This window comes from Trachemys scripta, chromosome 4 (genome assembly GCF_013100865.1).
Source record: "Trachemys scripta elegans isolate TJP31775 chromosome 4, CAS_Tse_1.0, whole genome shotgun sequence".
NCBI lineage: Eukaryota > Metazoa > Chordata > Testudines > Emydidae > Trachemys > Trachemys scripta.
Genome location: NC_048301.1, coordinates 14,517,337 through 14,543,307, shown reverse-complemented (window position 1 = coordinate 14,543,307; position 25,971 = coordinate 14,517,337). Strand labels below are relative to the sequence as shown.

The 25,971-nt window shown below is 43.2% G+C and overlaps 1 protein-coding gene and 1 long non-coding RNA gene across 2 annotated transcripts in view; one reads left to right on the top strand and one right to left on the bottom strand.

Moving 5' to 3' along the window:
* PRKCH (protein kinase C eta) overlaps positions 1-25,971 on the bottom strand; it is a 157,227-nt gene that overhangs the window by 64,374 nt on the left and 66,882 nt on the right. Inside the window, exons 3-9 of the mRNA XM_034769164.1 lie at positions 24,539-24,689; positions 23,464-23,498; positions 22,146-22,234; positions 18,856-18,985; positions 17,357-17,484; positions 14,794-14,937; positions 12,630-12,803 (exon numbers count right to left, since the gene is read on the bottom strand). Coding sequence (XP_034625055.1) covers positions 12,630-12,803; positions 14,794-14,937; positions 17,357-17,484; positions 18,856-18,985; positions 22,146-22,234; positions 23,464-23,498; positions 24,539-24,689 — 851 coding nt within the window. The remainder of the gene's footprint in view (positions 1-12,629; positions 12,804-14,793; positions 14,938-17,356; positions 17,485-18,855; positions 18,986-22,145; positions 22,235-23,463; positions 23,499-24,538; positions 24,690-25,971) is intronic.
* LOC117876783 lies at positions 3,199-14,816 on the top strand. Its single transcript, XR_004645544.1, has 3 exons — positions 3,199-3,462; positions 7,420-7,608; positions 14,685-14,816. It is a non-coding gene; the product is annotated as an uncharacterized LOC117876783 (long non-coding RNA).

The window sequence follows — 25,971 nt, the reverse complement described above, 5'->3', positions numbered from 1 at the left end:
TGATGTTGGTCCTGCTTTGAGCAGGGGGTTGGACTAGATGACCTCCTGAGGTCCCTTCCAACCCTGATATTCTATGATTTCTTCTACACAGCCCATTAGAGTTAGCCACACAGCCCAGGCTGACAGGCGTGGGTTAGCAGGGCTCACGCCAGCATTTTCAAAATAGGTGTGTAGACCGTGCTTTGAAGATGCAGCTCTGGCTCGAGCTTGGGCTCTGAAACCTACCCCCTCCTACCCTCTTGGGCTTCAGAAGTTGAGCTTCAGCCCAGCCAAAATTTACAAGTGCTGCCCATACAACTATTTTTAGAACGCTAGCATAAGCCCTACTACCCCAAGTCTGTCAAACCAGGCTGTGTAGACATACCCCTTGAGATTAGTGGCTGGGACACTGGCCCTTTTGTGAGTGAGCTGATTCAGGCAGGAATATGGGCACTGATTCCTAGGACTGTCTGGGGGACAGAAGTGTGTGGAATCTGCCTGTGAAAATAAGTTATAGTTGCATAGCATGGAACAGGAAATGAGATACACTTGTTCTCCAAAGCCTGCCACATACCTATAAACCCATGTCTGAAACACTCTTCAAAAACTGTTACAGCTAGAGTTGGCAGGAAAACAGAGATCCCTTCTTGTGAAAAATTTCATGTTCTTGGGGGGGGGGGGGGGGAATCATCCCCAAACAGGACATAACTTTCAGGCAGAAAATGAAATTGACAAGATTCCTTCCAGCTGAGGAGATCTGATTTCAATTTCCCCCAATTATTCCAATAGAATTGTAATTTTTCCACAGACAATTTCAGTTTTGCAAAACAGACATTTTCCATCAAAAAAAAGTTGGAGAATTCCTGACCGACTCTAGCTATAACATAACACAGCTGTAACACAGTTAGTGTCCACACACAAAATGGTTACAAGCTGTGCGAGATCAGCATCATTCCAGAGACTTGCCTTAAGCAGTCTATCTGGTCTGCAGCTCAATGATAAAGGCTTCTGGCACGAAATCCTCACCTCTGCTCGGACCCCTTTATGTTGAGTCAAAGGGCTGGAGTGGCATAAATGGGCCGTAAAAATGCCAGTTCAGGACAGGAAACAATTCCCCTAATGCAGGAATGGACTAAGAGAGCAGTAAGGCAGGCTCGGAGGAAAGAGCCCTCACAATCCCTTGTGTAGGGGGCGTACCAGGAGCGTGTCAGAGCAGGGATGCTCAAAGCGTGCTGTAGAGATTCTGAGACATGATAGGGCCCACAGAGCTGCCCCAAGGAGGCTGCCCTACTTAGATAGGCCTCCAGATCAGTATAAATTACACTGGGGCCTCTCCTACCCTTAGAGCAGCCCAAGATTGAAAGGGTGCAAAGGTGGCTTAAAGCCACATTAGACCCCTCTCCCTTTAGGCTGCAGAGCATAGAATTTCACCCTGAACTTGACATAGGCCTCAGTCCTGCAAACAGATCCATGCAGGCAGATCCTTATATCTACTGACTCCTGTGGATGCCTTCACAGGATCCGATCCTTAATTACTCGTTTAACAAAATTTAACTACAAGTAATTTTATTCTTTTTGTCCAAAGACTTTAAAGTTTGTAGTGTCCACATAAGGGAGCATTTGGAGGAGACTGAAAACTAGTATATGGTTATCCAGCATGTTCAGAGATTCCACTTGAATGTGGAATTCCATACTGTGTAAGCATTTAATCTCCACATATATGGCTGGCGCATGTGATTCATTGGCAGGCAGATTTAGGGCCCAATCTGAAACCCATCAAAGTCAGAAGACTCCACTAGAGAGCAGGGGACATTTTCACTCTCTGTTCTCTCGTTGAAAGTGCTTTACAACAATACTCAGCAATTTACTCTCTGCACAGTGGAAACCAATGCATAAAAGCTGCCTCCATGCAGGGGGTCAGGTCTTCTTCTCTAATGGAATTTTATTAGTTCATAAATAAATAAGTAGTAAATAAGTGTATGGGTTGGACAGCTGGTAAAAGTATTATTATAATGCCACTTCAAGGGCAGTCGGTTTGCCTCAGGGCTCCTCAAAACTCCTGATTTATTTATTTATTTTTTTGCATGGCTCTGCAACCTCACACAACCCTACTCACTTTAAGTCTTGGCTGGAAGCTTGGAAATCAACAACTGTTTTCTAAATACCATGCTGATAAAAAACACAGGTCAAACTTCACCAGCATTGCAGTGCTCTAACTACAACAGAGTCCAGATGCACTAGAGCATGGAACAGGAACAGGCCAAATGATTTGACAAACTTCACAATTTTTTTTTTCTGAATATGTTATTTGAGGCAATAATGTGACTGATCCTCTCCCCCACCACACCCACTAAACCAGCCCTGAATCCTAATGAGCTTTGGCATTCTAAACTAAGAGGTTTACACAATTACAGAGGATAAACTGATAGAATGGATAGTACTCGGCAGTAGTCCAGAGTAAGAAGGGATTAGCAGCAGCAGTGGAGGGGGGAAATGAAGAGAGAAGTCACTAATACAATCTTTGAAAAGTGTTCTGAAGTAGATTTAATTTTTGCCTCAGATTCCCAGCTGACTGCAATGGAGTTATACTGACCTTCAAGGCCTTTGCTTTCAAGTCAGAATAATTAATGGAGATAAGCCATTACATCCACTCCTAACTTTGTCATAGGAATTGTTCATATACATTAGCTATGGCTCTTAAATACAGTCAAACTGATGATAGCCAGTGGCACACAGTTTAGCTAGCCATTTGGAAATCTTGTGGGCACTGACCGGGACTACGAAAATCCAGCAATTAACAGTTAATTGCAAACTGATTTTGTTGCAATTTCACTGGACATTTTATTTGCATGCTTAAGCCTTCAATCAGTCCATAAATCCATGCTGCTATCAGCAACAATTTATGCCTAGGAGAAATCAAATTGCAGCATGCCACAAATAGTATTATATAGCCTTCGGGGTATTGGTACAGCACAACCAGAAAGGAGCTGCTGTAAACCTAAAGGCAGTGAACTGCTGGGATTTTGTTTTGTTTTGTTTTTGTTATCTTTATTTAGCTAATGAAGGCATAATGAAAAACCAACACATTTCAGAAATGACAGAGTAACGTTGCATTTATTTCTCCAAAATCATGCATAGTGACTGTCCTTTGAGAGGGCACAGACTTCCTGTCGTTAGAAGAATTTAATCTAGGGGTTTGCCTGGCTTATATTTAGTGAGTACATTTCTGAGAAACACATCGGTTTCTCACTCTGGGCCCGCTCTTACAACAATGAATTACTGACGTCACAGTCCCAGCTCCAGGAACTGTTGAGTCATCATTTGTTATTTTACACGGCTGATAGCAGGCACAAGACCAACTTCCATTCACCACACTCCTAAAACAACTGAACATTACGTAAGGAAGCTCCCTTGAGGCACAGACAATTAAACTGGTTCTTTCCAGCTTCCTATAACATTTCTCCAGCGTCTCTCTGAGTAAAGGTAAGAGTGTGTGTGTGTGTGTGTGCGCGCGCATAAGTAACACTAAGCCTGATTTTTCAGAAGTGCTGAGCATCAACAACTCCAGTTAAAGTCAATGGGTGCACCTCTGAGAATCAGTCAACACTTCGCCAGCGCATGAGAACGCACCCAGCGAAATCACAATGTCTGTGTATTTTCTTAACCCCTTCCGTGTAGTGGAAACCTCGTCTGCTGCAGCAATTTTCTGAAGTTTCAAGTCAATCTCATTCATCTCTCCAGAACACTGCATCCTTTGAGGTACCGGAGGGCTCCTGGCCGGTCGCCCCAGCCCAGGAAGGGCTAACACCATGCCCAAAAGTCTGTTTAGGCCTTTCCTTTGGGGCACTGTTTTATTCTTCAATACAAAAGTTAACCAAAGCTATTCTCTTGACCAAAGCAGGCTGAAAAGACTTTTCCCCTGCTTCTCCCTCCCCCTGCTCCTGGGGCCAGCAACAGGAACCCACCCTCCTCCTGCAGCATTCCTTTTCAATGGAACCACTTGCTGGCTTTTATAATCACTTGATCAATCTCAGCTAGGAGGCAGCTGATCAGTCACAGGTGAGGTTGGGCCCAACTCCTCTTCAAGGGCCGCTTACCCTGTGACACATACCTCCTGCAAACTATATGTTACTCCTCCCACTCCCATCAGTCCAAGTACATCTTAAATGACACAAAGGGTCCATGGTGAACTCATCACATGATCACGAAATTCTACCCAGAATGCACACAAAGGGATGATTTTTATTGCTGCTTATTTATTCATTTCTATTTCGTTAAAAAGACAAATCCCAAAATCTAGGGGTCTAAACATGGAATTAAACAATAAAAGCACATAAAAAAAAAATCCCCTGAGTCCTTATCCATAAAGTAAATACTTCCACCCACTGTAAACAAAATATTCTTCTCCTGCTACATATGTCCTCTTGTGAGGAGTGTGGGAAGTTATGTAGCTCTGGCAGCATGTCTGGCACGTCAAAGAGTCAGGTCCTTTTGGCTCTAGAAGGGGAATAAATTTAAGAATCAAGGACACTTGACTGAATATGTCCAGCCACCAACTGCTCCCATTCAAGCCAGGGACCTGTGAGTGTATGCATCTCAGCTACTTCAGCTGCCATAGGATCGCACGAGGAGAGAGGGCTCTCCAAGGATAACCGAGACCACACCGCTTGCAGCCACCGGATTTGGGTGCCTCAGTTTGTGGGCATGTAACTTGAGACAACTCTGGACCAATTTTCAGAGATGCGGAGTGCCTGCAGCTCCCACTGGCTTCAGATGGAGTTGTGGGTGCTCAACACCTCTGGAAACTAGGCTCGAGATCTTTCCAGGGGGGGATCCAAAAATGAAGACACCCAACAGTCATTTTGAAAGTGTTGGCCTTAGGGCTTGATTGGTCAGGTCTCTGCCGGCATCTTAAACGTCACCTAGAAGACAGCGCAGGTTGCCCCCTCAGCCAAAAAAGCATTACCCCTGCCTCAGCGAGGCTGAGTCTCAGCTGGCTGGTTCTTGGCCAAGTTACGATAGCACTAATTCCACCAGCTGGCCCCCAGCCACACAGGCTGTTAGTAAATGGGTTCAGTTTCAATCCCTTCTACGCCACAGATTCACAGATTCACAGGGCAGAAGGGACCATTCGATCATGTAGTCCAGTGGTTTTCGAACTGCGGGTCGAGATCTCAAAGTGGGCCGTGACCCTGTTTGAATGGGGTTGCCAGGGCAGGCTTAGGCTTGTTGGGGCCCAGGGCCAAAGCTTGAGCCTCACTGCCCGGGGCCGAAGTCCGAGGGCTCAGGTGACAGGGCTTCAGCTTTGATCTCCCCCCCAAAGGGGCAGTGGGGGTTTGGTTTTGGCCCCCTCCACCTGGAGTGGAGGGGGGGGGGGGATTTACAGGTGGGCTCAGGCTTCACTCCACCCTCCTGGGATTGTGTAGTAATTTTTGTTGTCAGAAGGAGGTTGCAGTGCAATGAAATTTGAGAACCCCTGATCTAGTCTCAAAAAGAACAGGAGTACTTGTGGCACCTTAGAGACTAACAAATTTATTAGAGCATAAGCTTTCGGAAGTGGGTTGTAGCCCACGAAAGCTTATGCTCTAATAAATTTGTTAGTCTCTAAGGTGCCACAAGTACTCCTGTTCTTTTTGAGACTAGATCAGGGGTTCTCAAATTTCATTGCACTGCAACCTCCTTCTGACAACAAAAATTACTACACAATCCCAGGAGGGTGGAGTGAAGCCTGAGCCCACCTGGGATTGTGTAGTAATTTTTGTTGTCAGAAGGAGGTTGCAGTGCAATGAAATTTGAGAACCCCTGATCTAGTCTCAAAAAGAACAGGAGTACTTGTGGCACCTTAGAGACTAACAAATTTATTAGAGCATAAGCTTTCGTGGGCTACAACCCACTTCCGAAAGCTTATGCTCTAATAAATTTGTTAGTCTCTAAGGTGCCACAAGTACTCCTGTTCTTTTTGAGGATACAGACTAACACGGCTGCTACCTTGATCTAGTCTGACTTCCTGCATGATACAGACCAAACATCATCCAGTTACCCCTGGTTGAAACATAATAGCTTGTATTTGACTAAATGCTCAAACATGTAATGGAGATATCCCATCTCCTAGAACTGGAAGGGACCTTGAAAGGTCATCGAGTCCAGCCCCCTGCCTTCACTAGCAGGACCAAGTACTGATTTTGCCCCAGATTCCCAAGTGGCCCCCTCAAGGATTGAACTCACAACCCTGGGTTTAGCAGGCCAATGCTCAAACCACTGAGCTATCCCTCCCCCCATTGCAATAATAAACCATTGCAGATGGAGGCCTACAGAATGGCTTAAAATTCCCTGTCCACACAGGTCAGGAAAGTCAACCCAGCTAATAGCAGTGGTATTTAAAGCATGGATGCAGCTAACATCATATTAATTTCTGTATGGAGAGGGTCATATTTTACATGTCACCAATTTAACTCAAGACATGCAGGATCAGATTGATTTTTCCTGTAATAGTCCATGGATTGGAGGCAATTCGCTCTGCCGACAGGAATTGCACTCATGGAGTATCCTGTAAACTAATCTACGCTCTAGTGTTGGTGATTAACATAAAAACGTAAGAACAGCCATACTGGGTCAGACCAAAGGTCCATCTAGCCCAGTATCCTATCTTCCGGCAGTGGCCAATGCCAGGAGTTCCAGAGGGAATGAACAGAACAGGTAATCATCAAGTGATCCATCCCCTGTCGCCCGTTCCCAGCTTCTGGCAAACAGAGGCTAGGGACACCATCCCTGCCCATCCTGGCTAATAGCCATTGATGGACCTATCCTCCATTTACTTATTTAGTACTTTTTTGATGGCCTCAGAAGATACTATTCCACACCTGGAAGGAAGGCAGTAACCTATCCATCCTACCCTTGAGTACCTCAGCTACAGTCTGACTTCAAAGGGCTTTGTAGCAGGCCCCTAACGATGCTTCCCTTTCTGGCCTCTACTTATGTCCAAGGAATGCCAAGCATTACTGAACCTCTAGAACATGCTGTGCTAGAAACATTACTCTCAGCCAAAACCAAATGTTGTGGCAGAGGGCTTGTCTACACATGGGGTTTAAACCAGATTAAGTCAAATTAATCCAGTTTGAAAATGCTTGCATACACACAATGCAATCCATCACAGCACACAAACTCTGCATTTATCATGAATTCTGGAGTCCTCTTCCAAAATGGACTACATTTGCTGCAAATTGAGTTAGACACAACGTTGCTGTCGAGCAGAGCCAGATAAAGAACAAGGAGCTCAATAGGACCTATATTAAAACCAGGGATGACCAGAAATAATTTGGCAAGGGACTTGTAACCTACCCATTTTCTGAGGAACTGGACAGGATTTTGCATAAATACATAACCACCCAACCCAGAAAGGTTGTGGAACCTTCTGACCACTCTTCTCCATCCCTCCCAAAGACAACCAGCAACACTCATTGGAGAATGAGCATGAAGAGGCCAGTGGAGTTGTCCCCTGAGAGCCAGGCTCTGATGCCAGCCAGGTAGAAAGCCAACCCATTTCCTGCCCGGCAACAACGGAGCCCAAGTCCCAGCCAGAAACCCAGGCTGGGGTCCAAGAGGCAGATCCTCTGGAGGGAATTTCAGCATGTAAGTATCTGTATTTACAATGTATTATTATTTCTGCTATAGTGCCATGATAGCTTCTGTTACAGGTGCCCCATTACCACAGCCATTTTAGGCAGATGTGAGCTAGGAGACTTTCTAAGCCTCCAGCCCCTGCACCTCCCTCCCTCCACCCATGCTGTCTGCTCACCCTCCACCCCCTTACACATTTCTGATTACCCTGCTCCATCCAGGTAATCAGCCTCTGTCACATGCTAAAGCCGTGATCCCTGACCATTTTCGGGCCATGCCACAGAAGGCAAATGCTCTTCTACCTATTTTCCTTTCCCCTCCCCTCATCTGTCCTGCCCAGTGAACACCCACACCTGGCAGTCTTCTAACATAGCTGCCTCTTGGGTAGCAGACTCTTTGCCCGCTGCTGCCACAGAGGAGAAAAAAAAAGATCTAGTCAGCAAGAAGAAAGGCTCCAACAAGTACATCTGCACTTTAGGTATCTGTAAATTACTCAAATCTACCAATTATTTCACAACACTAGAGAGAAAAGGATGGATGTTTACAACACCAGGAGTGGATCAAAGTCATCACAATAGCTGTAGCTTTAGCCCTAAAACCCTAAAGGGGCTCCTATGAACCCTTTTCAGGCAGAACCTCCAACTTCCCCCCCCCCCTTTCTGATTTACTTTCCCACTAGCACCCTCCATGGCCTATGTCGTTTTTTCCTCTGGCTGAGGGAGAGCTAACTGTGGCATTCTGGAGTTCCTCATCTCTGCTACTCAGGGCTCTGCCCCAGTGATTGTCACTGCTGTAGCGTGTGCAACCTCTGATTTCCGAGTAGCTGCTAGATTACAAAGACAGCCTCAGTGTTCGCCCCATATGTTATGTAATCCTGGAGAAAACAAAACTGAAGGTGTCCCCTTAAAAAGTAATCACAGCTAGATCCCTTACGTAACATATGCACAGGCTCAAGTTTAGCCTGATCTCTTCCTATATTAAATTTTTAAAAGTCACAGCAGCTGAGGACAGGCCCATCTGTTAAACGTGTGGGAGATTTGTGACATAATGGTCATGTTCATTCTAGACAACACAAGCTGAATACCATGGGAGGCATTAGAGGCAAATGAGTAACTTTCCCAGTCTGTTCAGTCATTTTAGTGGCATGACATCAGCTAGCATCTTTTAAAGGGACAGATGTGTGTACACCTTACAAAGCCTCCTGGCTTTGCAAGATGGTACTATTCAGCGATTAGCACTCCTGGAATTCCTGGATTCTCTTGACTTCAAGAGTATCTCTGTTTGTTGGCTATCATTTGAAAAGGTGTTCATTACAGAAAAGCATGTCCCAATGCCAAGAACTCAGGTCTCACTGTTTTTTGAATGACACATTCAAGGCTCCTTGCTTCAGCAATTGGCAGCATAAGGACAGGGAAAATAAAGCCACAGGATGACCGGATTTGCTGTCCTGCTAACAAGGACAGTGCCTGAAATAGCATCCCAGGACGAGAGAGTACTCTGAAAGTATCCTGTGCTCGCTAGGAGAAAGGGATGAGGGCAGTAGGAGCAAAATCTAGCGGCATTAACTTGGGTGCCATTTGACACCATTTGCATGGGAAACTGATCACTCCAGTCACTTTCACGGGTGTTGGGACAAAGAATTTAAAATCAACCATCCTCACAGAAATAATGCTTCCTCAGCCCCAAGAAAATGGGTTGTGTATAGTGCAAACATATGTGATTAATACATTCCAGGGAAAACACACCCCGTTGTTCTAAATTCCTGTCTAAATCCTTATCATCTCTCTCACTCAGGCTAGGAAGGTATTTATACTGCGCTCGTTACTGTGGTATTTGATGACGTGGACATCATGGAAATAAATACAGAAATAAGAATATTCTTTAGTGATCATTGACAATAAGGAACTAATACATATGGTTCCCTAAGAGAAGCCCAGATCGGCTATAGGACCAGTTAGCATACTGTACAGGATACCATTACAGGGGTATAATCCTGTATGCCATTCGGTAGGATGGCTCAAAAACTGTATAGAAAGAGATAATTGCATTAGGCTAAGCAGAAATCACCCCTCATGTAAAGATGTGTGATTATAAAAACTGTGCACAGCATTAAAAATACCAGTTGGAAGAGTAGACTTCAAAGAGCAGACATCCATCCACTCAGGCCCAGTTTCAACGTGGTTAAAAATCATCCGATTAAAGGAAGAGCATGGCATTTTATTTTCCTGGATGAAAGGAATTTAGGGAATAAGGTAAAAAAAAAAAAAGTCCTTCATCCTCCCCAACAGTTTGTGGGAGTTACAAGATAAAGGGTAAGCAAGGAGCAGCATGGATGGGTGTCCTCAGCCAGTCTGTTGTGTTATTAACATTTCTTCTTTAGACTTCAAAAACATGTGACCCATTGTGGCTAAAGGTACACTGGCAGCTCCTGCCACCTAGTGGAAAAAATATTTCATTTTTAAAACAGCAAGTAGATTGCCTTGGGGTCAGTCGATTCTAAGATTGATAACAGAGCTGGGCCTTTTCAGGATTATTACTATTATTTCTTATTTGTATTGTGGTTGCGCCTGGGCTCCCTAGTCATGGATCATGACCCCACTGTGCTAGGCGCTGTACTGAAACAGACCAGAAAGACAGAAAATTGTCTACAGTAGACGCAGGGGTTCTTATCAAGAAATGAACTGCCTCTCTAATCGGCAGCAAAGCAGTTGTCTATGCTTTGCTCCTAACTTGGGGCAGTACAGTTTGTTTCACTGCACCCAAATATTATATAGGGGTCTAGATGATCAAATGGAGTCTGCGTCCATCAACATCCCCAACGCTTCTCTTGCCCATCCACCCTCAAAGCTTCAGGGTACTTCAGACACTTTTCTACAGTAAAGTCTCCATCACCCCAGAAAGCACTACTGCTGGCACAGCCTCACGTACATTTATGCTACAATTTATGCTTCTGATGCTCATCGCTGTAATTTTCAAACGATGCAACTCTGTGATGAGGAATGGATTTAAAAAAAACTTGCTTTGGATCTTTGAAAGGGAGCTGTTGAGCATCCCCACCTCTCACTGGGGTCGGCCCCTATGTTTATTCCAGATGTTAAATAGCCCTGCAGGGAAATGTCAAATGGGCACCCCAGAGGAGATGTGGGAGCTCAGCACTTCTCAGGATCAGGCTCTTCATTTCCTTTAAAATATGATAAGCCCTCAAAATGGGTAGTTATTTTAAGATTTCTAATGAGAGGCCTGGCACCTTATCAATTGTAATGTACGGCCCACGTTTTGAAAATTTCTATGACTAATGAATGACAATGTCATTTTAAAAACTTAAAGCAATTAAGCTTTATTAATGTAACTTCATGGAAAGAACAGAAATGAATACAGGAGGAGATTCACCCCTGTGCAGAGAGTGAACATAAAGACTTTACATCACTTTAGCCCCACTAAGCCCTGTTTTGAGCATTTAAATGTTGTCTGCACCTGAGTGAATGTCACCCCAGTCAACACATGTCTCTCTGTTGTAGTAAAAGGACCCAATTGTGCTCTAAGAAACTAACATAAATCCTGTTATTGTGGGTTACAGCTGGCATGGCTGAGGACAGAATTTGGCCCAAGCACTACAAATCAAAATTACCCATGTTAATTTGAAATCTATTAATTTTTTAGCGTCTTTATTATTTTGTTTTAATTTATTACAGGTGCACAGATGTTTACCACTGCTATCAGGACAATCCTGATAACAAACCAATCTCTCTCAATTCGGGGGATTCTCCCGGGAAACATTTTAATTAAATAAAGTCACAGCAAAGTAGGGTAGCTGTTACTGGCAGAAAGTCCTGTCAAAGTAGATCTGAACTCTGGTAATATCTAACATTACCAGACCTTTCCAATCATATTTCTATGCAATCCATTAGTGAGGTTATTAACCTGGGCCCTTGCATCTTTGTGCTATGAAAACCAAAGGGAGATTCATCCAAGCCCCTCTGTACTTGTGACAGGGCTGATATATAAACCTTGTTTCCATTCAGGATAGGTTGCTTTGAAATACATAAACTCTAACAAAAATCTCTCCTCCATTACGTGGGAGTAGCTTCCCAGGGCTCCACCCCAAGCAGGCATGGTGCCTGAGCTCTCCAGCCGGCTGTCGCACCACTCAAATGAACACAAATACCACCAGTCAGGTTGCTGCCAGAGCGCACTCCTTCCCTGTTAGGGATTCACCAAGCAGCAGGGAAGTACGGGTGATTAAAGGATAATTTCTTCTATGGCCCTCTGAGGGAAAAGGCAGGCTCTATGAGATGTCAGGAGAAGACAGACTATTAATAGCTAGAAATGAGTTGTAGCAGTTTGAAAGAGCTTTAGTACCTAAGGAACTTGGATCTCCATAGGAAGGATGGTTTAGCTCATCCAACATACGTCCACATGTTGAAAGATGGCTATACTACATGGGGCTGGCCCAACGTCCACAAGTCAATGGGACTCTTTCCATTGACTTTAGTGAGCTTTTGATCAGATCCCGCACTAGCTAGGAAGATGAACAAGAGCCAACAGGTTTTCCCCCAATCCAAAATCTAATTCTTTGAGGTTGCAGAGTTGTGCTGTAATGGGGACAGCGCAGTGTCATTCAATTCTCTAACCAGGATCTCTAGGTCCGAGATCCCTCACTGACCAGTTCAGAGGATTGTGTGGAGAAGGGAGGCTCAGAGTATGTCTGGGGGTTGGCACTGACACAGGCTCTGTTGCCAGGAAGGATGGCACAGCAGGTCTTCCCCATCATTGCAATTTTGTTAAGCAGTTCGGAACGAGGCAGGATTTTGCCAGGCAAACGGGGATGTTGATGCTAGAGGTGGAACCTTTGCCCTGCCCTCAACCCCATCAGTGGCATGGAGAAACTGCAACTACGGCAGGTTGTGAGGGAACTGTCCGCAGATGCTTTGCTATCCACTCAGCTCTGCTTATAGCAGGGGAGGACGAACACTCAGAAAGGTTCCATGCTACCAAGCGCATAGGGAGCAATGTGAAAGCTGCACCATACTCACAGGAGTCTGAAAGCAGTAGAAAAGCTGGGTGAGGAATGGGTGGCTCCTGGCCAGGGACAGGATGCGCTTCTCTGTCATGGTGCATTCCACATCGTCATCCTGGAGAATAACATCCTTCTTCAGCACCTTCACGGCATACAGCTGGTCGGTCTCTTTTATTTTGGCAAGCATCACCTAAAGCAAAGCAAGAGAATGAACCATATGGGCTAAACCCTGCTCACTCCCACACAAGTATGGCAGGAGGACACAGGGGCCTCTCACACCACCTGGCAGGAGACGGAAGGCAGCATATCTTCACGGCACACAGTCGTGAAGTCCAGCCACTAACGAGGTCATTGTCAGCGGACATGGGTATGGCCACCAGTGTGGCCATCTAGTGACAAAGCTAGCTGGCATGCGTGCTGCCACGAGAGCAGGCCCTATCCAGCAGAAGTGGGCATACAGGTTGCTCAGTGCTATAAGAGCAGCAAATCTCTCCAAGACCTGGTCAGTAGCATCCTTCCCAGTGCCAGCAGGAATCCTCTACCATAACACACACCAAGCCGTGCCTTCTATCCCACCTTCCTGCACAATCAGCGTTTGGCCCATTCACCAATTTTGACTGCACCATTTGCACATTGGCTTTGAGGCATAAACTAGACACATGTTTTGCTGGTAGATGGACAGTGAGCTCTGAACCGCATTGAGCTCCTACACTATTACCTTGCATCCTTTAAAAGAGAAGTTCATCTTCCCAAGGAAGTGCTGAACAAGATGAGCATTAATGCTGCAGCATACTTGCCATTTCAGTTATGCTCCCTTGCATGCAGAAATTATTCTTTTTCCCTTCTTGTTGTAGCCAGCGTTTCAATTTGTGGTTGGTTTTACATTCCCCTCCTCTCCTCTCCTCTCCTCTCCTCTCCTCCCTTCTATAGCTGGTCTGTGACATTGCACTCCATAATGTTTTATGCAAATATGCTTATAAGTGTAAACATGATGTAACTGGAATATGCTTTATGCAAAAGGTCTCTTGTAAGGTACAATTACAAAGCTTATGATCTATCTCATAGAACTGGAAGGGACCGCGAAAGGTCATTGAGTCCAGCCCCCTGCCTTCATTAGCAGGACCAAATACTGATTTTGCTCCAGATCCCTAAGTGGCCCCTTCAAGGATTGAGCTCACAACCCTGGGTTTAGCAGGCCAATGCTCAAACCACTGGAATCCATCTTAAATCTGGTACTTTTCCATTTAGAAGGAGGGGTGGGGACCTAGAGAGACAAAGGATTCCTGCCTTGTGCCAAAGCTTTAAAAAGGGGGTGGAGCAGGACATAGGGAACCCCAGTCATGAGAAAGCCCCTGCTTTTCACCTAAGATGCCTGCTGGAACTAACAAGGATTGTACCAGGGGAAAGGATTGGGCCCAAACTAGGAAGGAGTCTAGTCTGTGAAAGAAGCTTATTGGAACATCTCTGAGGGTGAGATTTACCAGTAATCAGTTTCTTAATGTATTAGGCTTAGACTTGCGTGTTTTGTTTTATTTTGCTTGATGACTTACTTTGTTCTGTCTGTTATTACTTGAAACCACTTAATAAGACCACTTTTGTTTATTAATATACCCAGACTAAGTGATTAATACCTGGGGGAGCAAACAGCTGTGCATATATCTCTATCAGTGTTATGGAGGGCAGATTTATGAGTTTACCCTGTATAAGCTTTATACAGAGTAAAACAGATTTATTTGGGGTTTGGATCCCATTGGGTGCTGGAGCTAGGTAACCTGCTGAGCAGTTTTTGGTTAAAGTCTGCAGCTTTGAGGGCGTGGACCAGACCCTGTGTCTGGGTTGCAGCAGACTAGCGTGTCTGGCTCAACAAGGCAGGGTTCTGCAGTCTCAAGCTGGCAGGGAAAACGGGCTCAGAGGTAAATTCAGCATTTCAGGTGACAGTCCCATGGGGGTCTCTGTGACCGAACCCGTCTCATAGTCTTTCTGCATACTATATGTATAATCACCCTGATATTCACACATGCTGAGCTCCCATGCAGCCCCCACTGATTTCCAGTCTTGTTTCTCCTGACAGGGATCTTACATTTTATTTGTTTTGGGAAGCACCTCATGTACTTGGGAGCCATTAAAATAACAAACAACACCACTACTATTTCACGAAGAGCCAGGAATAAAAAACTCACCTTCCCAAAACTGCCCTTTCCCAACACTCGGATGAAGGTTAAGTCTTTGATCCCGAATCTGCTTGCTGAACTTCCACTCACACTGTTGCCGTCGTTTGGACTTTCTTTTCCCTGGCGCCTCAGCGTGGACCTTGAAAGTAATTTCTGTGGAGGAAAATAACTGAGTTTGCCTAAAAATTGTATCTCAACACGATACGCCGCAGGCATAATATCACCTCAGGCGTCATGTGCAACCACCCACCATCATCCGTGGCCACAAAGAAACATAAGAACTGGTTCTTGCTCTGTGTTTTACCTTGTAAAGTCACTTTGCAAAACCTAATGGGCAAGCCTGACTGCCCTACTCTGGAAATGGGAGAGCTAAGTGTATCTATATGTTGTGCAGATTATACAGAGGACATACTAGTAGTGCCTGCTTGTTCAAAGCACAGGCTGCCCCCACTGAAATCAATGGGTGCTTCAGGAGCTCTGTAATCAGGGAATAAATGGTTAACTCTATTACAGTTTGTGCTACAGACTGAAGGATGCTGATGATAGGTTTGAAAATCCCTGTAGGCCTATTTTGCTATAAGCTTGATCCCAAGCCCACTGAAATCAATAGGGGCAAGATCCTCTATTTTCCCATTGATAGGCTGTGCAGATTTACATAATCTGAGGATCTGACTTGGGAATTTTTCCCTTGAATTCAGCTGGCTTTGGATCAGGTCCTTTGTAGCTGGAGAATCAGCATATTATTTGTCTGTCTTTTCCGCTACATCTCTTTCTTCTGCCTGTTCTCGCTTTCTTTCTTACCTTGGTTCTACATGAAGACAAAGTTGGTTTTATGCCTTATGCCATTATACATGCGTTAACTTCCTCTAGCTATATATTGAAATTTGTCATGTCTGATTATTTATTTTGTCACTTTTTATTTTTTTTAATTTATTATTTTACCTTTTTATGTATTTTTTGAGAAATATTAGTCATCATAAAATTGAAACAACCCATTATAAGTTGATATGTTACCAAGGCCCTACCAGATCGTCCAAAAAAATTACCATGGAGGTGAAACAGTTTAAGTAGAATATTACTGAAAAACTTTAAAGCTGATTTATTATCACAAAAGACAAGTCACATCAGGTTTGTCTTTCTTGCTCTTCTTGACGTAAACACATTTCTGATGCTATCATAAGTTGGGCTCTTTGCAAGATCACACACTGTTAGCATCACTAAGGCCAATGTACGCGTACTTGGCTCATGATGGATCAGAGGCGGTTTCTAAATCAGGGCTGACTTGTTTGAGTGCTCTCCTTCGGAAACTGAAGTCACTATGGAGATGAAAATCCTTAGAGCAACACAGGTCTGTGGGAAAACACTCTGCAGTTCTTTTTCATAAATCTTGTTTAATTTAACTGTAGTCACTTTTCCAAATATCTCGTTCTTAAAAAGATGAATTTCCTCTTCTATTAAATCTGTCAAGTAGCCTTTTGATAGTTCTTGAGCTTTTGTGATATTGGAATTGGCATAATTTATAGTTGGGTTCCAAATAAATGAAAACATGCTGTTGATTTTTGAAGCAGGTTCAGATCTTCTTGTATTTGTGTGGATAAGCGTGTCTACAGCAACATAAAAAATTTCAACCCTGAACTCAGTTTCTTGCTTTTCATGGTCGTACGAGGTGGTCCTTTCTTCACCATGGCGTGTTTTCCTCTTTCTGCTTCTTTTCTTCTTGAAATCTTGTTCAAGGCCCAGGTCCACTGCTACAAGTTTTGATTAGTCAAGAATCAGAGGCCAAGATTCTCCAAGGTGCTCCAGTCCCCTTAGGAGTGATTTCGTCAGCCTTGATTCTTCATCTAGTGTAAGCTCAGAGTCTTGAAGTAAACTCCGTAAAATGCCAATGGCTTGTTGAGTTTTAAACCAGAAAGTAGCCAGTAAAACAAATTTGAAAGACTTTAACCATTTAGACAAACATTCCACTTCGCTGCATAAGTCCATGGGCAAGTTAGGCATGTGTGTACTGTTTGCAGGACAGGGGCATTATACCCCTGGAAAGTTCTCACTATTATATGGCCTCTCAGCTGAAGGGACAGGATCTGCTTTCCATATACTCCAATAAATAATAATATCTAGTTCTTATATAGCACTTCCCATCCATAGATGTCAAAGCACTGTACGAAAAAGGTGAGCACCATGACGTCCATTTTATAGATGGCTAAATCGAGACAGAGGGAGGTGCAGAGACTTGCCCAAGATCAGCCAGAAAAGCAGTAGCAGAGCTGGGAATAGAACCCAGGTTTCCTGAGTCCCTGTGTAGTGCTCTATTCTCTAGGCAACACTGGATTTTGCCACATTTTACATTGATCTAACAGGAAGAAACACACATCGAAACCTCTGCAATATAAGCTTGGAAACTGAACATACATTTTCCAGATGAGGTGTTTGCTGAATGTCACAGAACGAAAGGCAATTGGTCCAGTGCACCCCGCAATGCCCTTCATTCTAACCAAAGCCCTAACCAACTTCTCTTGTGCTTGTACAAATGACACGGCTGCAAACTCTGATAAAGGAAAGAGAAAAGTCTCACCGAATTTGGAGAAATATTTCCTGGCTGCAGGCCCATGCATGCCAAGGTTTTGGCCAGTTCTGCTGCATTCACCCCACAGTTGGGTGCCACATTGGCTTGGCACCTAATATGTACATTCATTTTACACACTGAGGGAATGAAAAATAAAATCAAATGAACAATTGGAACAACGCTGAGAGAAAGGCACAGAATGTTACTGCTGAAAAATAACATGGACTAAAGGATTTCACTCCTGAAAATCTACATCATTGCCCTGATCCTGCGCTACTGAAGCCAAGGAGACTTTTGCCAAAGGGACTTGCAATGGAGGCAGGATTGGGGCTCCTATGAGAGAACAAGGCTATGAACAACAAGTGACAGTACACCAAACTACCCAGTATGATGCAACATGGTCAGAGATCCATTTGTGTACATGTATGAGCGTGGTGGGTATTAGGGGTATATGCAGTACTTTCAAGCTATGTCCACAGGTACAAATTAGCTCTAGAATGCCATGGAACTTAGTCTCTAAGGTGCCACAAGTACTCCTGTTCTTTTTATGGAACTTAGTGACACACTTCAACACCCAAAAAAGCTGGGTGAATAACTGATGTTTTAGTTTGCTGTGCAAACTGAAAATTTTAACAACATTAACAACGGACCAAAAAGTTGAAAAAAAAAATGTTTTGGGTTCAAAATATTTCATTTCGTTTTTGAACTTTTAAAAATGTTTTTTTTTAATAAATTGAGGCAAATTTCTAAATTAAGTCATTTCAAATTTAAAAAATCCAAGCGTTTTGCTTCAAAAATATTGAAGCTGAATTATTTTATTATTTTTATTTTTTTAAGGTTTATTTCAACCAAAACTATTCAGCTAATTTGAGATAAAACTGCAAAATGTTTTGGTCAATTTGAATCTGCATTTTTTTGGCCAAAAAAGGTCTAACATTTTTTGCCCAACTCTAGTTTACAACGATCTAGTTTCACATCCATATCATTCAGCAGAAAATTAAACTCACACAGACACAGAACGCTGGGGGAAATGAAGGCAAATGGAGATAGAGCATGTGTTACTTAAATGGCTTGACAATAACCGTCATCAAACAAAAACTAAATGCCAGAAAAGCTTTTGCAGTCAATTAATTGTGTGACAAAGAGCCATGTTAATCAACAAATATGGATGACTTTTCCCCGCTAATGTTTTTTGCGCTACCTTGTTAGTATTCACTGCTTAAGCAAAGGCTCTCAGGTAAATAGCAACAGCAATGCTGGAAGTAGTAATATCCATGAGCATTTTCAGCTATGTGAGTGAAAGAAAACTGAACAGAAATGCAAATTAGAATCCACTCTGCAGCCTGGAAAAACATCACTTTTGTATCCATGGACTAGAGAGGAATGTAATATTCTTCCAACAGCTTAAGCTAAAATATACAGGAAATTGTCCCCTCAGCTCTTTGATTTTCCACACATCCATAGACGTTTTCCTAAGAAAGCCTGAAGAAAGAATAAGGCTTGCTTACTTTTACACTGCAGTCCTTGTCGCATTATCCCCCACAGCAAAGAACCACAATGATCGCAGAAGGTTGGTACTTTGTAGTTGTGGATTCTGAACTTGTGAGGAATGTTGATTCCAAATCTTTGTTCAGAAACCTGAGAAGGAAACAAAAAGATAAACACAGGGTAGAAAAATCAGTACAGAGAGATAATTTTATTAATAAAAAGTACATTAATGTAAGAGCAGGGGGTTGGACTAGATGACCTCCTGAGGTCTCTTCCAACCCTAATCTTCTATGATTAGGAACAACTGCAGAATTATTTTAAAAAATCCCAGTTCTGAAAGTGTCATCTCTGCTCTCCACTGCAGTGTAATTTACCGAATGGTAATGCTGCATTTGACTGAGCTCTAATCAGCAATCCACCCGCTCTGGCAGATTTTTTGACATGCCTTGTAAGTAGAACAAAGTAGATTTTACAAAGGATTCATTAGCTAATTTCAAATTCTTACAATGAACTTGGAATGATTAAATCTAGATGGGACTTGTATTTGCCTCATCACAAACCTAACTATGAAACCATTTAAGTACTGAATACAAATTAGTGCTAACTATAGGAGTTTGTTACTAACTAATCAGCATTAAAATGTTTAATTTATGTGTCACATGCAAAAATACAATTCTTTAAAAATGGTGAATCGCTGTATCATTTTTAGTACATGGCATCGGTTTTCCCAGGCCTTCCAAAATTCCTCATTCTCTTTTTCCCCCCACTTCTTATCAATGTTTATTTCCATTTTGGATCCTGATTTATCTCCACTTCTCTCCCCCCCACACACACACATCTGGGGTTATCCCTCTTTCCCAGTGTGAACTATTTAGATCACAAATGCAGAATCAGAAAACTACTGGACAATGGACAACTATTGAACAAATGGACCCTATTTTATTTTGTGCCTCAACATTTCAGCCCTGGTAGATTGTAAGGTGAATCCATATCTTAAGTAATTAAAAATATAGGTGCTAATGGAACAACAGGTTTCAAGTCAATTATACTTCTTGAACTTTCTTTCTCTCTTTTTAAGAACTTAGGTCTTTTTTCGTTAAAGTGATTAATTGCCATCTTGAGAGAGTCGGTATTTGACTGACGTTTTAGGATTCGTGAAGAGACATTTTAAAGTTTAGCTCAACGGTTCTGGTAAGAAATAGTGAGCAATGGCATCTGTTCGCATGTTCTAGAAAGAACATTATTGGTTACAATACACCTTTTGTGGTGTAGATTTACTCCATGACTAGTAATATTCCTCATGGATCTTGGTCCTGGATGGATACTATAGAAACGCAGGACATAGGATGGGAAGTGATCATCTGGGTCAGAGTCCAGTCGCCTGCCGTCACAGGCAACCCTGTCATATAATCCCATTCATAAATTTATCAAGCTCCACCTTAAAATTAGTTAGGTTGTTTGTCTTTACTACTCCTATTCAGAGGATTGTTCCAGAGCCTCCCTCTTCTGATGGTTTGGAACCTTTTTCTAGTTTCCAGCCTAACTTTACCCCTGGACAGTTTATACCCATTTGTTCTTGTCCCAACATCGTCCTTTAGGTGAAACAGCTCTTCTCCCTCCCTGGTGTTTATGCCCTGATGTATTTATAAAGCGCAATCATATCCCTTCCCAGGCTTCATGTCGCTAGGTTAAACACACCAAGCTATTTTATTCTTCTCTTGAAAGAAAGATAGGGTCTATGAGGGGAGGGATAGCTCAGTGGTTTGAGCATTGGCCTGCTAAACCCAGGGTTGTGAGTTCAATCCTTGAGGGAGCCACTTGGATGATCTGGGGCAAAATAAGTACTTGGTCCTGCTAGTGAAGGCAGGGGGCTGGACTCGATGACCTTTCAAGGTCCCTTCCAGTTCTAGGAGATGGAATTATTATTAATTATTATTATTATATAATTCCCCTAGCAGCCCTTCTCTGAACTTCTTCTGGTTTTATCATGGACTGGGACATAGGCGGTCTGAACCAGTGGTGAGGGCCGGGGCATGGCCTAGTGGGTAGAGCTGAAGCTCGGCCTAGTGGTTGGAGCCAGGAACAGGAACCGGGAGTCAGAGCCAGGAGCCGAACAAGGGCACAGGGCTGGCAGACTGGAACTGGACAGGAACATGGCATGAACAGGTCTGGAGCGAGGCTGGAAACAAGCAGGTGATTGCAGCTGTGGGTGTAAATGTTCAGCAGCATGCGATCTGCTGCTGAGCTTAAATGCAGACCTGTAAGCTCCTTGCAGCCAATCGGGGGGCCAGCCAATCAGGGGATGCTGCCACAACCCAAGATGAGCCGGCTAGCACTAGGCTCAGCTGAGGGAAATTGGGCCTAGCTTGACAGTTTTGAATTAATCTTTCTTGGACATGGGTAACCAGAATTGTACCTAGTATTCCAGATGAAGTCTTACCAGCACTTTGTACAATGGCAGAAATACTTCCCAATTTCTAGGGGAAATACCTCACCTGATACATTCTAAATATTATCAGGCTCTAGGAATGAGCCATACAATTCACCAAACAGTCACATCCTTACCTAAAAGTGTGCCAAACAGAGCAAAAACTATGGAAGAAGGAAGAATTAATAATAATAAAAGATCAAGAGGTGATTTGATTATGGTGTACAAGTTCTTTCTTTGGGGGGAGAGGGGGAGAACAGCTATTAAGGGGCTCTTTAATCACGCAAAGAAAAGTGTAACGAGGAGTCCAAGCCAGAAAAATTCAAACTAGAAATAAGACAATTATTTAAAAGTGAGGGTGATTAATCATTGGAACAAACTGCCAAGGGGAGTGGTAGATTCTCCAGCTCTGAAAGTCTTCAGATCAAGACTGGATGCAAACAAAATAGGCTTTAGTCAAACACAAATTATTGGGCTCAACAGAAGATGAAATTCTATGGCTTCTGTTATGCAGTAGGTTATACCATATGATCTAAATGGTCACTTCTGGCCTTAAAAAAATCTATAAAAAGAAGAACAGGAGTACTTGTGGCACCTTAGAGACTAACAAATTTATTAGATGCATCCGAAGAAGTGGGCTGTAGTCCACGAAAGCTTATGCTCTAATAAATTTGTTAGTCTCTAAAGTGCCACAAGTACTCCTGTTCTTCTTTTTGCGGATACAGACTAACACGGCTGCTACTCTGAAAAAAATCTATGAATGTGTGAATGGAGATAAGAAGCCAAAGAAGAATAAATTCCATTATTTTGCAACCACTACCACCCATACAAACCTGAAGATTCATCAAGTCCTATAATCCAAGTAACCAACTGTGACTTTACCTTGGTGTCTGTCTTGTTAATATTGTTTTGGCACGTGCAGGCTGTAACAATTAGATGATGGCAACGCTTGTGTACAACACAGGTGCATACTAGGAAACAAAAGAAGCATATTGAACTTTATCAAAAAAACTAAAAATGTATCAAACAATAAACTGGGCTCTGCTACAGTCCATTTAAATCATCAGCAGATAATGGAACGATAGAAGAAATGTACATCCTAGCTGAGATTTTCAAAGCTGCCTAAAGGATTTGGAGATCCAGTTTCCATTAATTTTAACAGAAATTGGATTCCCAAATCCTCTAAGAAGCTTCGAAAATCTCAGCCTATATAAATATCAGGAGATACATTCAGAAACGTCAGTGCAATCCAAACATGACTAACAATGAACTAAATCAATATGATCAATGAAATCTTCCAATGAAGACTATTACATGGGATGCAAACAAAGGCCATAGAGGACATTGCTTTGATAAATTTAAGACCCCAGACACAGTCCAAGGCAGTGCCTCCAAGAAGGCCAAATGTAACTCACTGGTGAGAACCCCCAGCACCTTACACGAGCTGGCACTCGCAAGGGCCTAGCAGTATGTGAACCCTTTCTTTTTGTTGAGCGTAGGCAGAAGACATTTGGTTTATCTGCAGTTCAGGTCCATGGGAACACACTGGCGTCCCAGCACGACCCGTAAGAGCCAAGTTTCATTATTAGACTTACAAAAAGACCATTCCTGCAGAAAGCCAACTTAGTCATATTGCATAGCACTCTAGTGCAAAGGCACAGGGAAAGGGAGAGGCCAAGACAAACTGATGAGAATTCATTAAACAAGAAAAAAATACTGTAAAAATCAATTCAGCATATTACTTGGCATTAGGCAAAAATAGTAGGTCAAACCACAGAGTTTCCCGTTGAAATAATTTCTCTAATGTCAATTGGTTTTAACTGCATCGTTAAAGGAATTATTGCAGGGAAAAGCCATCCACCCAGGGCCTGCAGACTGCATGGCTAATGAAGGCTGGGCACTATGTTGAGATGACACAGGTCCCAAACTGACAGTGAGCTACAAGGGGCTCTACTGACTTCAGTGGGGCTCAATGAAGTGGCAGGAGTCCACCCCCATGGAGCACAGGATTGGGGCCATAGCGTGAGGATGCTCCTGCGTGCATATGTATGAGCGTGCTCTCATGCAGCCAGCCTGCTAGCTGCTAATTCACACCTTCTTTGTTGGCTCAAATGTGCAGACGGCATGGCCCTGCTGGAAGGAGATGCAGCTCAGTGATGGAATATTCTATAATATACGGTATATGGATATAACACTTTACCTTGGCACTGGTATCCCTGCTTCCCAAATACTCCCCTGTTCAAAACAAAACATGGAACGTGATTCACAATCACAAACCAAAACAGTTTGACAGTAGTTTCATGAGGGCAGAACTGAAATAGAGCCCAAGCATTCTAATTTCCAAAGCAAACAGCCAGTGGTGACAAGAAGACAGAGAGCTGGCTATGATTCAGTACATGCAACAAAGGGACAAGGAAGCCTACCCTGTGAGCCGAAGCCTATCAAAATACATCTTTCTTTCCACATTAATCTCTCACTGTATTTCCTTAGGTATTCTACATTACTCTAAACAAAACAATTATTAGATGGACCAGATTACATGAGTTCCATAATTACCTCCGAAGGCCCTATGTTCCACATGGAACAGAGAGACATAACAGAGTGGGAGATAATTACCTCTCCCTCTGCCCATGCTCCTCTCAACCATTTCAGTTTAATGGATTGTTACCCCCTACTCTTTCGACCCATTTTAGCTCCACATCTATTAACCTGCTCTTTATGCCTTGAATGGTTTTCGTCTCCTCATCCACCCAGCTCTCTCTCGCTCCTCCTTCAAACCCACTTCTGCAAACAGCCCTTCCTGCTTTCTTCTCACCATCAATAATTCCCACAGCATCAATTGAACTGCTGTACAGGGTCTTGTATAACCATTTGTCTTGTGTAACTCAGGCTGTAAGCTCTGCTCCTTAATAGACATTTGTAAAGCACCATGTAACTAATTCAGTATTGCTTGCTGGATGGGGGCATACCTGCTAGAAGGAGTGTAAAGGTATGGTTATGGGCTTGTCTACACGGTCACTTAGCACGTGGTAAGCTGGGGTGTAAATCTACACTGCACTAGCTTGCTGTGTACAAACTCACAGCATGGACCCTGCACTAAAAGTTCCGTAGTGCACTTTGACCTACTGCTGCAGTAGTGGGGTTCACTTGGAGACTTAGTGTGCATCAGACTAGTGCGCTGTACAGTCACAACCTACGATGACGTGCACTCTCCATGTGCACAAACCCTCAGGGGAAGGAAAGGCCCAGGTGGCTGTTTTTTAAGTTATTCTTACCAGATAAACTCCTTGCAATGGGAGCAGTATGTTGGTTGTCGCAAATACGTAGCCATAAATTTGTGCCCGTTGACTTGATGTACTCTTCTTCGCATAGCCCTCTGGCGTTTCCGAGTAAAATTTTTAAAAATTCTCTCTCTGTGGAGGGTTCCTATACAGAAAAAAATACAACATAAAAATTAAATTTATGTTTATCTAAAGAACGGGGAGAATAATTATTATTGTATATAATGCTTTTGATCTATATATCTCAGAGCACTTTACAAGGTTATCAATCAATATAACCCCAATTTAAAGACAGGGAAACTGCAGAGAGAGAAATTATTTGTGCCAGGTCACAGAACAAGACAATGGCAAAGAGAGGAATTGAACCCTCATCTCCAGAGTCCCAGTCCAGCATCCTATCCACTAGATCATAATTGTCACTTGCTCAATGAATGCTATTTATCTCACCTTTGGTACTCTCATGCTACATCTAAGCATCACTCTTTGGGGGATTTTTTCCTTTAAGTATTAAACAAAACATAAAGGCCTATATTTTTAGAAGCGATCGGTGGTTTTAGGGGACTCAACTTTCTGGTGCCCATCTGGCGGTCTCTTAAAGGAGCCTGGTTTATCAGAGGCTTGGCATTTAGCACTTTCTGAAAATAAGGCCCTTTTAAATTATCTCAGTTTGTGCACACAAACTGAATTACCCCAAATCATTAGTCAATTTAAAAAAAATTGGACTAATTTAGCCATATAAAAATATCTTCCTGCAAAGTTAAAGTTATGCAAAACATGAACTAAGTCATTTCTAAAGCACAGAACTACTGTCTATATCAATAAAGCCATTCACACATATTAACGGATATCTAACATAAAATCATAGTGATCTTGCATTTTCCTGTATACAGAGCATTTTTCAGCCAGAACGACCCCAGCACTGACCAGGTTTGACCTTGCTTAGCTTCTCAGATCAAAGGCAGTAAACATTTGCATCAGATAAAAGACATGAACATTGCAATGAACAGGCCAGTGTAGGTGTACTGCTGCCCTCTACTGGATGGAATCAGAGCTGATTAACTGTGTATCGCGTGACATGTACTGTAGAATGCTAATGGAGAGTCTCCTCTAGTGAAAGTGCTCAGGGCCCAGGCCTTGGGATAGGAGATTAAAGGTTCTATTCAAGTTGATGCCAGGAAGTTCTGTGTGCCATGGTGTTCAGCACAGTCACAACTCAGGAGACTGTAGAGTTGCAGACTCTTTCTCCGATTAGCTTATCATCGACGCCACTTCCCCAAATCATATCTGAAAGTGTTGCTACTAGTACCAGAGGTGATGCATGGGGATAGGGTATGCGGGGTCACGTGCCCTACTCTTCTCCCCCACACCCCCAATTTGCTGCTTGACTTATATTGAGCATGCTCAGTAACACCTGCTGAAGCCGCTGC